Source organism: Saccostrea cucullata, unplaced genomic scaffold (genome assembly GCF_032062105.1).
Source record: "Saccostrea cucullata isolate Sc308-1 unplaced genomic scaffold, CSIRO_AGI_Scuc_v1 ctg1759, whole genome shotgun sequence".
Classification (NCBI taxonomy): domain Eukaryota; kingdom Metazoa; phylum Mollusca; class Bivalvia; order Ostreida; family Ostreidae; genus Saccostrea; species Saccostrea cuccullata.
In genome coordinates this window covers 51,706-66,414 of record NW_026937970.1, presented here as the reverse complement: position 1 = coordinate 66,414, position 14,709 = coordinate 51,706, and the positions used below count along the sequence as shown (strand labels likewise).

The 14,709-nt window shown below is 34.1% G+C and overlaps 1 protein-coding gene across 1 annotated transcript; it reads left to right on the top strand.

Moving 5' to 3' along the window:
- The first annotated feature begins 207 nt into the window (after nt 1–207).
- LOC134249207 (SCL-interrupting locus protein homolog) lies at nt 208–14,453 on the top strand. Its single transcript, XM_062731584.1, has 16 exons — nt 208–691; nt 2,604–2,704; nt 3,031–3,135; nt 3,319–3,434; nt 3,566–3,669; nt 3,761–3,823; nt 3,951–4,198; nt 4,365–4,448; nt 4,982–5,068; nt 5,467–5,614; nt 7,375–7,484; nt 8,462–8,558; nt 8,821–10,775; nt 10,934–11,102; nt 11,408–11,535; nt 13,026–14,453. The coding sequence occupies exons 2-16, from the start codon at nt 2,625–2,627 to the stop codon at nt 14,053–14,055; spliced, it is 4,524 nt and encodes a 1,507-aa protein (XP_062587568.1). The 5' UTR covers nt 208–691; nt 2,604–2,624; the 3' UTR covers nt 14,056–14,453.
- Nucleotides 14,454–14,709: the final 256 nt, after the last annotated feature.

The window sequence follows — 14,709 nt, the reverse complement described above, 5'->3', positions numbered from 1 at the left end:
CTAAAATGGTGTTTTTTTTAAACAGGAATCATAGTTTCTGTACACTGCAGACATATTACATTATTTTGACAGACTGGTGTATCAGCCAGTCTATCTTTTCTGATCGGGATCGGTGTATATGTGCTTTTGAGCATGCGCAATTCCAAAGAGCGCGAAGCATAATTTGAAAAAATATTTGTAAGTATCAATATTTGGATAAGTAACGGAAATCAAAGAAATAATGTAGGGTATATATACTAGAAAAATTTCTGGTAAATGTTTTGTATTTTATGTGAACAAATATTTCAATTCAAACTGCTCCTGATTAGAAACGGTCGATTTTTTGGAATTTGGAGTTGAATTTTAATGAAAGCAGACCTACTTCCGGTTGTAAACAAAACAATATATTGTTGTAACTATAATACTTTTCCCCCTAAAAAGCAAGAACAGAAAGGAAAGCCTAAATATACTTAATATCATTTCATAACACACGAAGATGAAACATTCCTTTGATCTGCATGAAGTAAAATAATTGTCTCTAATGTCATAAATAAATTCCGTCTTTTGGTTGGCGGAGTTTGATGAACATGTTCTGGCTTGACAACATATCTCATGTGTTTATGCATTGGCGTCAAGTGTAATGAATGTTCGTGCTGTATACAGAATATGGCTTTGATCTTTATGAAAAGAATTATTTCAGACCTTTCCAAAGGTAAACTTAAAAATGTATATTTTTGTTTAGTATAATTTGATATTTGTAATATTGTGGGAGGATTGAATATTCTTATAATTGGCAAAACAAACAGTACTTCTTAAATCATCTCTCATTTACTTATGGTAAGGGCATACAGTGTATGACATTATGTGCTTTCACAGATGAAACTGAGTTTATTATATGTAGTTTATATGCAAAAATCCTTATTTTTTTAGTAAGTTACAAAAAGAGTAGTTAGTTACAAAAGTGGTCTTGATGATGCATGTAAATTGTAATTTGTTCTATAATGGCACAAATATTTGCATAGGCAAGTTTTCAATCAAAAAGATCTTTCCGTCATGTGCAAGACTGGAATCTCACTGAGTGAATATTTTTCATTACCTGTACATTAACGCAAATACACAACATTTATTTATTCCACACAAGTTTCAAAAGTACTTGGTTGAGGGGTAGAGAGCATTATGAAAAAAAAATCTGAAAGATGAAGTATTACCTATTATAGCAAAATAATAGCATGATGACTTGAATATTAAATTAAATTTTTTTAAAATAGCAGATTGGAAGCCTGCAAGTGATGTTTGCTATAGCATCAACATCTTTTTGTGTCAAAAAAGAGAAATATGTATATGAATGCACAAGTCTAATATTTGTGAAGAATTTAAAATCACATTACAAGTGAATTGAAATCTCTTTAAAGTTCAAGAAAGAATTTCAGCCTAAATCCATTTAAATAAAATTTAAACCCCGCCTAAGAATTTTATCAGCTGTGTCTTGCACTCCCTGTTTCATCTTTAGCAGCTGTAGGTGGTAACAACATTTTGCTCTAGCTAAAAATAAAACTAAGAATTCCAATCCTTTAAATTTTATTGGTAATTAATAATTTAAAGAGCTAGCATGTGATGGAATTAAAATGCATGCAGAGTTCATTATAGGACATAAAATGCTAATTGAGTATTGAAGGCCATAATGACTTTATGATTCCATTGAGTAAAAATGCAGCAAATTTTTATATATGAACTATGGCTTAAAAATGTTTAATGGATGATAGGTAAAAAACAAGAATAGATATGAATTTAACTTGACTTCATTGACTTAAGAAATTTTTAAATTGAAATGGAATGTTAAAATACTTAAGATCAATATTTATTTTATCTCAGTGCTAGGTTTGATCAAGTATCCTATGTCAAACATGTCTGAGCAGTGTAATACATAGCCAGTTATCTTGAACATATATGTAGTACACAAATTTTATGAATGAAAGTTTATCTCAAGTGTTGTATTCGGCTAACAAGTATATTGATAAATTTGTATGTTGCTTAATCTCGTTTTTAGAATATTGGCAAAGAAGCTAGACATTTTTCAATCTTGATAATTAATTGACAGAAGAGACAGTACCAAGTGTGCCTCAAAAGTACTAGTCTGATGCCAAAATAGAATCAAAATTTGGTTAGGGTAGTAGAATGCAGGTTAGCGCTAGCCTGATCATATTAGTAGAATTTTTAATTGTATTAACAAATTTCTATTTCATTAAAAAAAAAAGTGCTTGATTGAAATTTTTTTCTATTTTCTCGATAATTAGAGCCTTAATTGTTGGGTAAAGGAATTGTCATTTTATATTTCAACTTTAAAAATAAGTGATGAGGACATTAATTTTGCTATTGCTAGCCCAACTGTGCTGAAAAAAGTTTTTGGCAAATACTGCAGTTAGTGCAGAACAGTGCATAAATATAAGTAAGTTACATACACTCCCTACATAAGCATGATAAGGAGTGTAGGTCATTCACTTTTAGGAAAAACTCTTTCACTCCTATACCTAATCACAATCAAGAATGGGAAATGTTTTATTTTTATACAGAAGATTAAATCAGACTTAAAAACTGACATATACTATTTTTAACTTATTTCACAGTTACCCACTTGAATATAAGCAATGCCTGGACAACACCATGTTCACTTCAGTGATTCAACCTTACAAGACAGTGAAGAACCACAACCACGCAAATTGGAAAGGTAATTATTCATAGTAAAGTTTGATGATAAAACATAAAATGTAAATTCACATTTAAAGTTAATCAAATGATTTTAATTTTCAAGGTATGGATTTGACCAACCATATTTTTTTTTTGGTGTACTCCATTAGGAAAGAAAACCTTAACTAATACACTTAGTTCAGTTACATGGATATTTTTATTTTTAATTATGTTAATTTGTTGTATTCATAAGCATAATAAATATGTATGGTGGTGTTGTCTATAAATGAATTGAATTAAATTACCTGATATGTATCACATAGCCTTTAAAGTTGATTTTTAAAGAAAGTGAATATTTTCATTTAGATTGTCAGAAGAAATGGCTATGTTAAAGTTTCCTAAAGTGAAGAATATTCTGTGGGACCATAATGGTGTAGGAGATGATATACACCTTAGCCTATCATACTACAGGTAGGTAGAAGTATCTAAAATATTTAGATAGAAAATGTAATATGTCAGAACAAAGAGTTATAAAGCTAACAACAATAAAAGAAATTATAAAGTGAAGTTCAATATAAGGATTATCCTCAATAGTAGTTGTAATTATTACACTCAATTTTTATCGTTAAGTTGTGCATTGACTTCATATTTCAGGAAACCTCAGCTGTATGTTACGGAGAAAGTACTACGTTTTGCACAGAGGCACCTAGAGAGTTCTCGAGGAACATCCTGTAGCTGTGCTCTTCAGGGATCCATAGCAGTAGATCAGGGTAATGAATGACTTTCCAGTACCATAGATATATTACACCTTTTGTGCCGTAAAATATTCAATATAATAAGCAACAAATACCAAATTAATGGTCCATTAACTGTGAGGTGATTTGTTATGATCTTGTTGTAGATGGAGAGGGCGTGACCTTTGTACTGGATAGGTTTGACCCTGGAGGAGGAGGCACTGTCAGCTGTAATGGTTTGACACCAGGAGATATCTCTGTTCCATTTGAGGTTAATCTCTAAGTTACTTTGAAAGTCTCTTTCCTACTGTAGATTGAATTCAGAAAGAAAATGTTTAACCTTGTCATTAATTGTTTTGTAGATGTCTGGAAACACAAAAGAAAATCGCCAAGGATCTCAGAGTGATTACTTGAATGCTCTCAAGGTATGCAAGGGAATAACTAAAATGTACTTCCTGCCTTTTTTTAAATTGATAAATTTTCTTTGGAGATTATCATTTTGATACACTGATCAAAAGTATGAAGAAATTGAAATGGTTACATCTTTTTCAGCTTTTACAACAGAAAATAAGCAGTAAAGATCCAATAGAACTCAGTAATTTTCTCCTTGCAAGAGGATGGTGCAGTTTTTATACACATGGTGAAAAAAGTGTTCACCACATTGACTTTGATGTTGTTACCTTGGCAACTGAGTTCAAGGTCACTCCAATATCAGTTGTTCCTATAGTGCCAACAGCTTTGTCAAAGAATTTGTCTGGACCAATGAGTCTTAGTCATTTACAGGGGGAACCAAAGACTGGGTAAGTGTATTTAAATTCTGAAAAATAAATGTGTTTTACATTGGTTTCTGTATTTGATATTTTCATGCAATGTAAACCAATGACTTAGTTTCTATTCCAGCTGATATTTTCCTAATAATTTTGGTGCAATATACATGTATGAATCTATGATTTATTTCTGTTCCAGCTACCTCACCATGGACCATACCAGAAAAGTTTTACTAGTGCTAGAATCTGATCCTAAAGTCTTCAATCTCCCTTTGGTGGGAATGTAAGTGTATTGAATTACCTCTTGTATAAAACATTTCAGACCATATAAGGTTTCATAGTTGTTGGCATCTGATTTCCAGAAGCAATCATATAAAGAAAAACATGTTTTTAACTTAGAAATCATTTATTTTTATTCATACCAATTATTTTTGTTAACAGACATGTTTTAATACTCATTTTGTAAATGTTAAGAGATTGTCATTTATAATAATTTTAACCTCCAGATGAAAGAAATTTAAAAAAAAATGATTTGTTAGTTAAAATAAATAGCATTGCCAGGTACTAAGTGACTGTACATGTGCAGAGGGGGGGGGGTCTGTAAATTTAAAAATGTTATGTTAAAACAATGAGGAATGTTTGGATACTCTGGAGTTTATTGATATCACATCAAAACAATTTATATTGACAATACATGTACATTGAAATAATTTATATCAATGACAGCTCTAAATTGGAAATGGGAAGGTAGAGGGGTAATTCTCTCACATTAAGAGAAAATAATATTTTAAATAAATGACTTTTCTTTTTTTATAGATGGATTAGTGGTGTGTCCTATGTATATAGTCCATTTGTCTGGGCAAGCTGCATCCGTTACCTCTTCAACTCCAGCATAAACGACAGGTATAAAATCAGTCCTTCCAACTGAGATTATAGAATATTCATATAATAAAATCTGAACAAGACTCCGAGAACTGATGACATTTTGATTCGAATGTCCTTTTGCTTGTAGATACATGTATATTAAAAGTGATTTATAACCCATATGAAAAACTCAAAATGTTTAAATTATTTTTTTTTAATTTCAAAGCTTCATCAACCTGGACTAAAATTCAAGGTCAACATATTGCTTAATGATATCTGCTAACACATAAAATAAATAAAGTATTAAGAATATAATTGGGTGGTGATGATTATGAGGAGTTGGCTGGAATCATTTTTTATATAGTTAAATAATGAATACCCCCATCCTCCCAAAACCCCATCTCTGTGTGTTAATATCTTGCTGTTTTATTTGACAGAGTTTGTGCTTTACCCGAACCCTTCCTATTGGTGCTATACAGTCCTCTTCACTCCAAGCCTGAATTTTATGATGTTACTATACAGAATACAGATGGAAGACCCCAGTTTGACCTCTACTCAGGCTATGAGGTTGTTAGTCTACCAAACGTAAGCTCATGCTTAGGCCATAATAAATAAATTGCTAGATTCTCATCCAAATTTTTTTTAAAAATCAAGGCGGGCGGGCAGCTTTTTTATTTTATTTTTTTATTTTTTCAATTTTGCAGATTTTTATTGACCTGGTCAATCGGTGTAATTTTATCTGCAATACCAGAATAAAAGTCATAGTAAAGGTTCAATTATCTCTTACTTCACATCATCACCAATCTTTTTCAACCAATGACCCTTGTTTAAAATATATATGCATGTATTACAGCAATTACCATCTTTTCAGCTGTCAAAATCATGTCGACTTTTGCAGGATTTAAAACGAAAGTAGAATGGTAGATGAATACCGATCCCGATCAGAATTAACGAGGCCCAATCTACTTGATCTGCGCATACGTTTCAACGCAGCGTCGACTCAGGCACGTCACAATACCCTTGACTGCCGTCACAATTGAACACAATAACGTCACAGTTAAAATGACGTCAAATTGCGCTAAAATGGTTTGCTGATCTTGCTTACCTGGTAGCTCTATAGACTATGCATTTAAAGCTGGCATTTCTATTTTTTTTTTTAAATATTTGAATTAATAAACAACTTTGGAACCTAATTAATTTTGAGGGATCAATTTTTTGGTACAGATTCATTAATTTTATCCTGTTTTATTTCAATGTGTGAGTTTAAAAAGACAAACACTGCAACTAAAAGTAAACGATTTTAGTACATGTATTTCTCTTTGAACATGTTGAAATGTTTATGCACACTCTTTTTATTGCAGACTTAAATATGCATGGATTATCTTCACTTTTAAAAAATAAAATAAGTCTATAAATCATTTAAATTGAACCCCCGAAATATTTTATTTTTCTATATATTACATAATATTCGTAAAAATTGCAATTTTCTCGCCTTTACCCCCCCCCCCCCCCTCCTCCTCCCTCTACCCCTTTTTTTCACGTAAAGCAACGTCGCGTGTTAAGAGAAAAATAAAGCATGGCGAGAAAATTATTTCATAATGTAAGAATTATTTATTTTATAGAAACTAATACAGTATTGCAATCGTTTGTTGGCGTTATGTAAACCCATTGCGACCTATAAAATACGTTGTTGTATAGTATGATCCAAATTTTGTGTTTTGACATGCCCCCTTTTCACTGCAATAAAGGCTACCTCCAATTTTCTTTTCATTTTTTAAAAGAAGAATGAACATAGCATGATATATATGAAAAACAAAGAATTTCATCATGTATTTTTTTTTATTTGTAAATTTCTTTGTTTATTGAAGAGTTTTAGAATGTAATTGTGCATAAAAACACGAAAAATGGTCCATATCTTGACACTGCCCCCATTTCACTACAATAAAGGCAAGGTAACAAAATTTCATTCTAATTTTTCTAAGCACAAAACATACTAGTATATTTCCAAGAATTGAAATTTTTTATCATTCCGTTTTTGTAATTTTCAACTAGATCGGGCCTCGTTAAGATGAAGAAAAACAGAAATAAAAAAAATCGAGGCGGGGTATAAAATCGGGGCAGCTGGGATGAGAATCTAGGAATATTTTTATTATGGCCTTAAAAATAAAGTACAATTAAATTTTGATATGTGAGATTTTTCTTGGTCCCGTTGAAATAGAGTTTGAGATGTGACTATGATTTGTTCTTGTTTTTGGAGAATACAAATTTCATCTGTATTAATCTAAGAATAAATAAATTTTCAAGCCATGGGCAAATAGTTTGATGCAGTTTGTTTCTGTTTTTAGACAATACACAACAGTTCTCAAAACAGTGTGGAACTTGAACTTAGTGCTGCAAAAACAGGAAAGAAAAGGGAGACATTTGATGCTGCATTACACGAATTCAGCAGTCTCAGGTTAGTCCAACAAGGGTTCTTTTGAACAATTTTCTGATGGAAAAAATATGTGTAAAACGCACATGACTACTGTATAGGGGATTAATTTCATGGGTTGTAATTTTCACGTTTTTCTCTCATCTGACACGATCGCGGTTTCTTGAATTCGCGGAATTTGTGTATAATAAAAGTTACCTCCCTTGTCTATATTTGTTTAATCCATACCAAAGCTACATGTAAACGACATTCTTCAGCGTTGTTTTTATTTCACGAACAACAGGGTAGGTTTATGAAAAAAAAAATGATAGATTAAATTAATAATTAATTTTAAAAAGTGCAGTTATTAAAAGCCCGACACTCTAAACGTCAAATGAATGCATGTGCATCCAAGATCAATACAACGCGGCGAAAAACCACTGGACAAAAGTAAATGTGATTATGTACAGTAGTTCGACGAAATAATATCTTCCACATCTTCAGTAAGTTCGATATTTATTTGAATGATTTTTTGATGTTGATAAAAACTAATATGCATGATAATGCAGGTAACAAATACGTGGTAAAATTAGTTACGCACGGGTAATCAAAACCCATGGCCAACGTGTTTTGATTGATGCAACATGTAGTGTTGGCTATTAAAACAGCTTTTAAACAAACAAGAGTTATTATCTGCCGATTTGAATTAAAGTAAAGCGTGATAATTAAAATAAGTGAATGACGAGTACTACTCGTAATTACTGAAACGACCATGTACAGCATGTACATGTATATCAACTTGTCGTAGTCAATATCTTAGTCTATTCTCAAATTTCCAAATAAAACATGGAGAGTATTGAAAATTTATTCACTATTTCTTGAATTCACGGATTTATTAACACAGTGAATATAGCGAATATTAACACCGCGAGTTATTTTCACCCTATACAGTATATGGTGTATACTGTAAATTTATTGTTGTAATCAATGAATGTACTTAGACTCTTGTAATAAAATTTCAGACCCTCAATAAAGAAGACAGCTGTTGAGGTGCCTGTATCTGCAGCTGAATTGGAGGAAATGACACCCAGAAGTCGACCTGCCCCTTACATATCACAGGTGCATTGTCTAATTATTGATGGACAGATGTAATACACTGAGTAAATGATAAAGTTCTCTCAAGAAGTCCCGGCGCACTGTGTTAGTTATGTGTCTGTGCTTATGAAATTGAGTGGCAATGTAAATTTTGTGTATAGATGCTTTTATATATGGCAAACAGATACATGATTTATTCTTTTATTTGGTATCAAGGAGATAAAATAAACGGCTTTGAAAATATCATTATTATACATTTCTATATTTATGTGTTTCCTGTTAATAGGTGCCTAAAGCTGTTCCAATGGTGCCAGAGGTTTCACTGATATTTGGTGATGATAACTCAGGAATATTGACTGAGACTGGACCTAGACAACCACCCATCATGCATGGAAAACCAACTGGAGTTCATCATGTCCAAGAATTTTTATCTAACACTCATCAACCATTACAGCATCCACAGTCTAGTCAAAACCAAGCACCCAATGTCCACAGCAAGCTAACCAGTCATTTCAACAGTGCTCCTAATTTGCAGCAGATGAGGTCAGTGAAGCAGCAACAACAGTGTACATTACCCTGCTGTTCTAAGAACAAAGTGATGCAGAATGGTAGACTTGCTCAAAGTTATTTATCCAACGGGATATCTCAGCCAAACAAAGTGCAGAATGGTGCAGAGACTTTTCCTCAGCCTTCTAATGCTAGACATCATACCAGATCCATGACCACAGGGTCACAAAGGCATTACAATGGGAATGCTTATCTAGCACAACAGGGATACCCTAATCCTGTGCCTAGCAGTGGTCCATACAGACCAGCACCCACTCAGCATGGTGTACCCTTCGGCAGAGGGATGTCTTATCCAGGTCATGGAGGTCCTCCTCATGACCTGAAACGAACTTGTTCATGTCCGGACTGTATGTACAGTCTTCCTGCACAAAATGGACAGACTCCAGCTCAAATGCACCCACACAATTATAGTGCACCTCCTAACATGATGCATCAGCCAAACCATCCAATGAATCCAGGAACCTCCTTCCCCAGACCAGCTCATATCAGATCACAGTCTCAAAATGCTCTGTTACCACAATATTCTAAAGCCTTCCCTGTGATGTCCCAGTCAAATGTACCACAGAATACTCAACTACCAGGTTACCCACGTCACATGCTGCCTGCAGAAAATGCTACAGTTATGCCACCTGTATTCCAGGAAATGGTTATTACCCATCCACCCCAAACTACTGCAACTTCCAGACTGCAAGAATCAATTCCACTTCCTCAAGAGTCTGCTTTGTCACCTGGCACTGCCACTGAGGCTAGGAGCAGTCAGGGTGATAGCAGTGGACGATCTAGTGATGACAGTGGATTTAGCATTACTCCTGAAAAGAAAGCTAATAGCTCAGCAGAAAATAACACAAACTTCCAAGCATCTACTTTTGGGAAAGGGATTAACTGGAACCAGGTGCCCCCTGAGGTATATCAACTTCTCTTGCAACAGGATGCTCAAATGAAACAATTGCAAGCTCAAATACAAACTTTAATACAAAATCAGAGTGTTTCAACTCAGCATACAACCATGACAGAGCTGAACTCTACAGCAGGAAAGGCATCCGTCCAAAATCAAACGGGAATGGATCAACAAAATGCTCAGAAGTGTGAGATGGGGACCAACACTACAGTCTTCAACCCAACAGACAAGAACTCAGTAGCTCTACAGACAAGTCCTGTCAAGCAGGTGTCCCAATCCCATGAACCTGTAGTTCCTCTGTGGACAAAATCCCAGGAATATCCTGACGCTGGCAGATCCCAGGAGCATTCAGACATGGGGGGATCACAAGAATATCCAGACAGTGCCAGGTCTCAGGAATATCCCAACAGTGCCAGGTCTCAAGAATATCCAGACAGTGCTAGGTCAAGGGATCCTCCAGATAGTGCCAGGTCTAACAGGAGTTCCTCCTCACAGCCAGTTAATGGTCTGATAATGACTGATAGATCTAGTCACAGTTCTCACTGCAGCCAGACCTCACAGGAGGGCAGTAATTACGAGGCTCGCACCCCTGCAGAAATCAGACACAGGGGAGTTCTGCCCATGAACAGCACAGAGAGGGAGGACTTTGACCTGAATATGTCACAGGGAGAGCTGTGTAATGTGGTGAACAATGTAGCACTGCACAACAAGACCATGGATAGTATACACTCAGATATGATTGTGGACATGCCCAGCTACCATTCCTCTCCTTCCAGGTATGCAGACTTTTAATGTTTTCTCATCATAATTGCATGAAATAAATTTTATTATTTGGTTTTTATCATATACCAGTAGTTTGCCATTTGCTTTACATAAATATTCACTACTATAGTTTGTTACCTCTTAATAAAGTTTGTTACCTGTTGATTCTTAGGTCCCAGGTATCCCCTGACTCAGGGTCAGGTGAGATCTCTCAGAGTCCAATCAGTGCCAGTATGTGTGGGGACCAGGCCCAGTACAGCGGGGACTCAGAGGAGGAAGAGGATGAAGATGGGCCGGGGCAGCTTAGTGCTGACAACAAGGAGTATTACGACAAACTCATGGTAAAAACGTCTTGTGGATCCTCACTGTTACTTATTGTAAAAACAATGATTACAAATGAAAATAGCAAGGATTACCGGTACATGATGTTTGGACTTTGGAAGTACAAAAATGTATATCAAGTCATTTTAAAAGGGTATAAATGAGGGCATAAACATTGTTTACCTATTATTGTTGAGAACATGCAGTATATATTATCTTGTGTTTTACAAGATCTGTAATGTTTTGCAGTATTAAGAACTGTGAACAAAGCCTATGCATTGTGTTTTAAATACTTATCTCATAACATAAAATGTGCTGTTTTTAGGACAACATTCACAAACTTCTGCAGCAGCAAGACAGTGAGCTGACAGTTGACAACGTGATGGCAGACACTTTACAGAATAATACACTACAACAGAGTGTGATGTTAGGACAATACCTTAACTCAATGAGGTAGGATTGTCATTGTTTACATAATGGTCAATAAAAAGTCTGACAGTAATTATATATCCTTGGTAAACATCATTACTTATAATTAAGGATGTCAATTTTACTCGGACAGCTTAGTCGAATAGTCGGATGCTTTAGTCGAACGATAGTCGAATATTCGTTTAATTTTAATTATTTTTTCATATCATTTTCACTTTTACAAACTAGTTTACAATATTTAACCTATGCTATCACCATTATAAAACGAATTTCTGAATTGTAAATATGTACGTAGTACAATAACAACTGTACATCAATATGTATACAATGTATTAAATTGTAAAATTAATATATTAGCTGCACATTTTATCTAAACGCAGGATATCAAACACTCGTAATTATCCTTTCTTTACATAACGGTAGTACATATACCCCAGAATTGAAGCCAATTTCTACGTGTCTGTCAATGATCTTTGACAGGTAAACAATTAAAGCATGTCTCTTATAAAAACAAAGAGAAAGCGAGAGCTTGGGATAAATTTTAATTATGAAATTTTGTGCAAACAATCAATGGTTGTTTGAAATTAATACCAGAAAAAGAAAATACAGTTTAATTACTCTCATAACTGACCCCAATTTACATGTATTTACAATTCTGTAATAGCTATTTTATTAATATTCTTTCTGAATAGTTTTATCACATCAGATATTAGTTTGAATCTTAATATAATAACCATAATAAACATGCTTGATTTCTTTCCCAATCTGCTTTTTTTGAACAGTTATACCATACCCTTAATTTTACATATGAAAATATTGATCTGTAAATAAATGAAATAAGCAAATCTAAGTTTATTACCTTAAATTCAAAATTACTTTGATGAAACACATTTTTAACGAATAACCGACTAAAGAAATTCTAGTCGATAGTCGGTATGATCGAACGATAGTCGAGTACTCAAATATTCGTTGACATCCCTACTTATAATGCATCCACATTCATAGGATGGAAATTTTGTATTGTGATATTTGGGATTGTATTGCGATATGTATTGCAATATTTTAATAACGCTTGAAATGCTCTTTTCTTATTTTATTTACCTCCGTTTATAAGCAAAGTGTTTAAAAGTCTTCTAAATATGTTGTAATAAAAAAGTTAAAGTTGATTTCACCTCAGTTTGGCAACAAAATGCAACCATATAAATGAAGCATTTACCATTTGCTACTGTTAAAAACGGTTCTGACATCTTAAATTTCATATTTTACCTTATTATTCTAAAGCCCAAACATTTTGCTGGTATATCGGTACAAGAAAATCATTGCAATATGATATTTTTTGTTCGCGAATCGCAATATACTGGAATATCGATATTATTGCCCAGCCCTATGTATTTATTATGATGGAACATTGATTTAAAAAAAAATCCTATTTAAAAACTGACATAATGGTCAGGTCTGTATTAGCTGACCAAAAGTCTGCAATATAGAGTTGATATTGTTTTGCTTCTTTGTAGAATTAATGGAGGACAGAATCCAGTGGAAACAACATTCATTCCTAAAATTAACTACATGTCTATGATGTTTGAATCAGACTCGGACTGTTCTATGGAGATCAATGCCATGGCTATGAAATATCTCAAGGATGAGCAGCTCACTCAATTGACCAAACTTCAAACTCAGTCTCGTCTAAAAGGAAACAAGGATAGCCACAAGGCTAATTTACTGCGACAGGTTCTGGTTGATGGTAAAGATACAACACCAGATGTTACCACAATGGGCATTTCACCCAATGATATGACGTTTGCCACAAGGAAGTACCTGGAGAAGTATGGTCTTGTTAATGACAGCGAGAACACCAAGTCTGGAAATACCTCCGAGTCTACAGCAAATGACACTTACGAACTGAAAGTTAACTTCTCCACAGTAAACTCTCCAGTTAATTCTCCACATAGAGCAGTACCAGACTCGTATCACACACCTGTGTCCCGCAAGTCTCGCAGCCCATTCCTAGACTCACTCAGAAGTCAGAGTAAAACTGGAAGTCCGTTCCAGAATACCTCGGGGAGCCCAACTGTAAATAGTGCACGGACTATGGAGAATTCCTCAAGTCCCTATGTTCACAATGGAACAGTATCTGACAGAACAGGCAGTCCCTATACAAATAGTTATAATGTGTCCTCAAGGACACCAGACAGTAGGAGAGAACCAGTTGATTATCTTCAACGTAGGGTTCATGATGGATCCAATAGTTACGGAACGGAAGACTCCTCACTTAAGACACCTGTCAGGAACAATACCAATTCCTATGAAAATGAAAGTCGGAACATAACCCCCAAATCTACGCCAAACCAAAGAATGCAACCAGTGCTAAGACCAGCTTTCACACCCTCGCCAAATCACGGAGAAAGGCAACGTATATTGAGTCCAATCGCGCAAGAGGAACCTACCGAGACAGGTCAAGCCAATTTTAACATTCAGCAGTCTGAACATGATGATAAGGTCCTCGATATTACCAGGCTCAAAATGATGCCAAAACTTTTATGATATTCCATGGTTGTACATTAGAAACGTCATTTATTTATGCTTAGATAGATTTATCAAATTGTTGATTTTAGTTCGTAGAAATGTTTTATTTATAGCACCCAACTGTATGAATACCTCTGTGTGATTGAAGTCAAGGCATTTTGTAAACATTTGGATGTAAATAAGCACTTGTTTCAGCTCAGCACTGGTTGCCCCAGGCGTGTCTTGGTGGTGTTTTAACTTTTATTTATTTATTTTATAAGCCCAAGGCTGTGATATTTTTTTGTCTTTTATTTTGAAACGGTCATTAAATGACTACCGTTATATCTCCTTTATTATAATTGTCCAGAAAATTCAGGTTTATTTTTATCTTTTCTGTTAATTACAAACAGATCCTTCTTACCTTATAAATATGTTTGATTAAATTATATTGTATAAGAAAAATTAATGAAATCCATTAAAAATAATTTGGTATGAACTAATTAAATCGTATATGTGTAGGTTATAGAAAGAGAATAGATACGTCTTAATTTAGTATTTTTGTAGACAAAAAGTTGAGATTTATATGTAAAGTTAAGGTAGATATTGAACGTTTAGAGTACTAGTAATTCAGAGATGTGTGTAATTGTGAATGCAAGACTTGTTTGAAATTTTTCATATAAAAAACTGCACAAG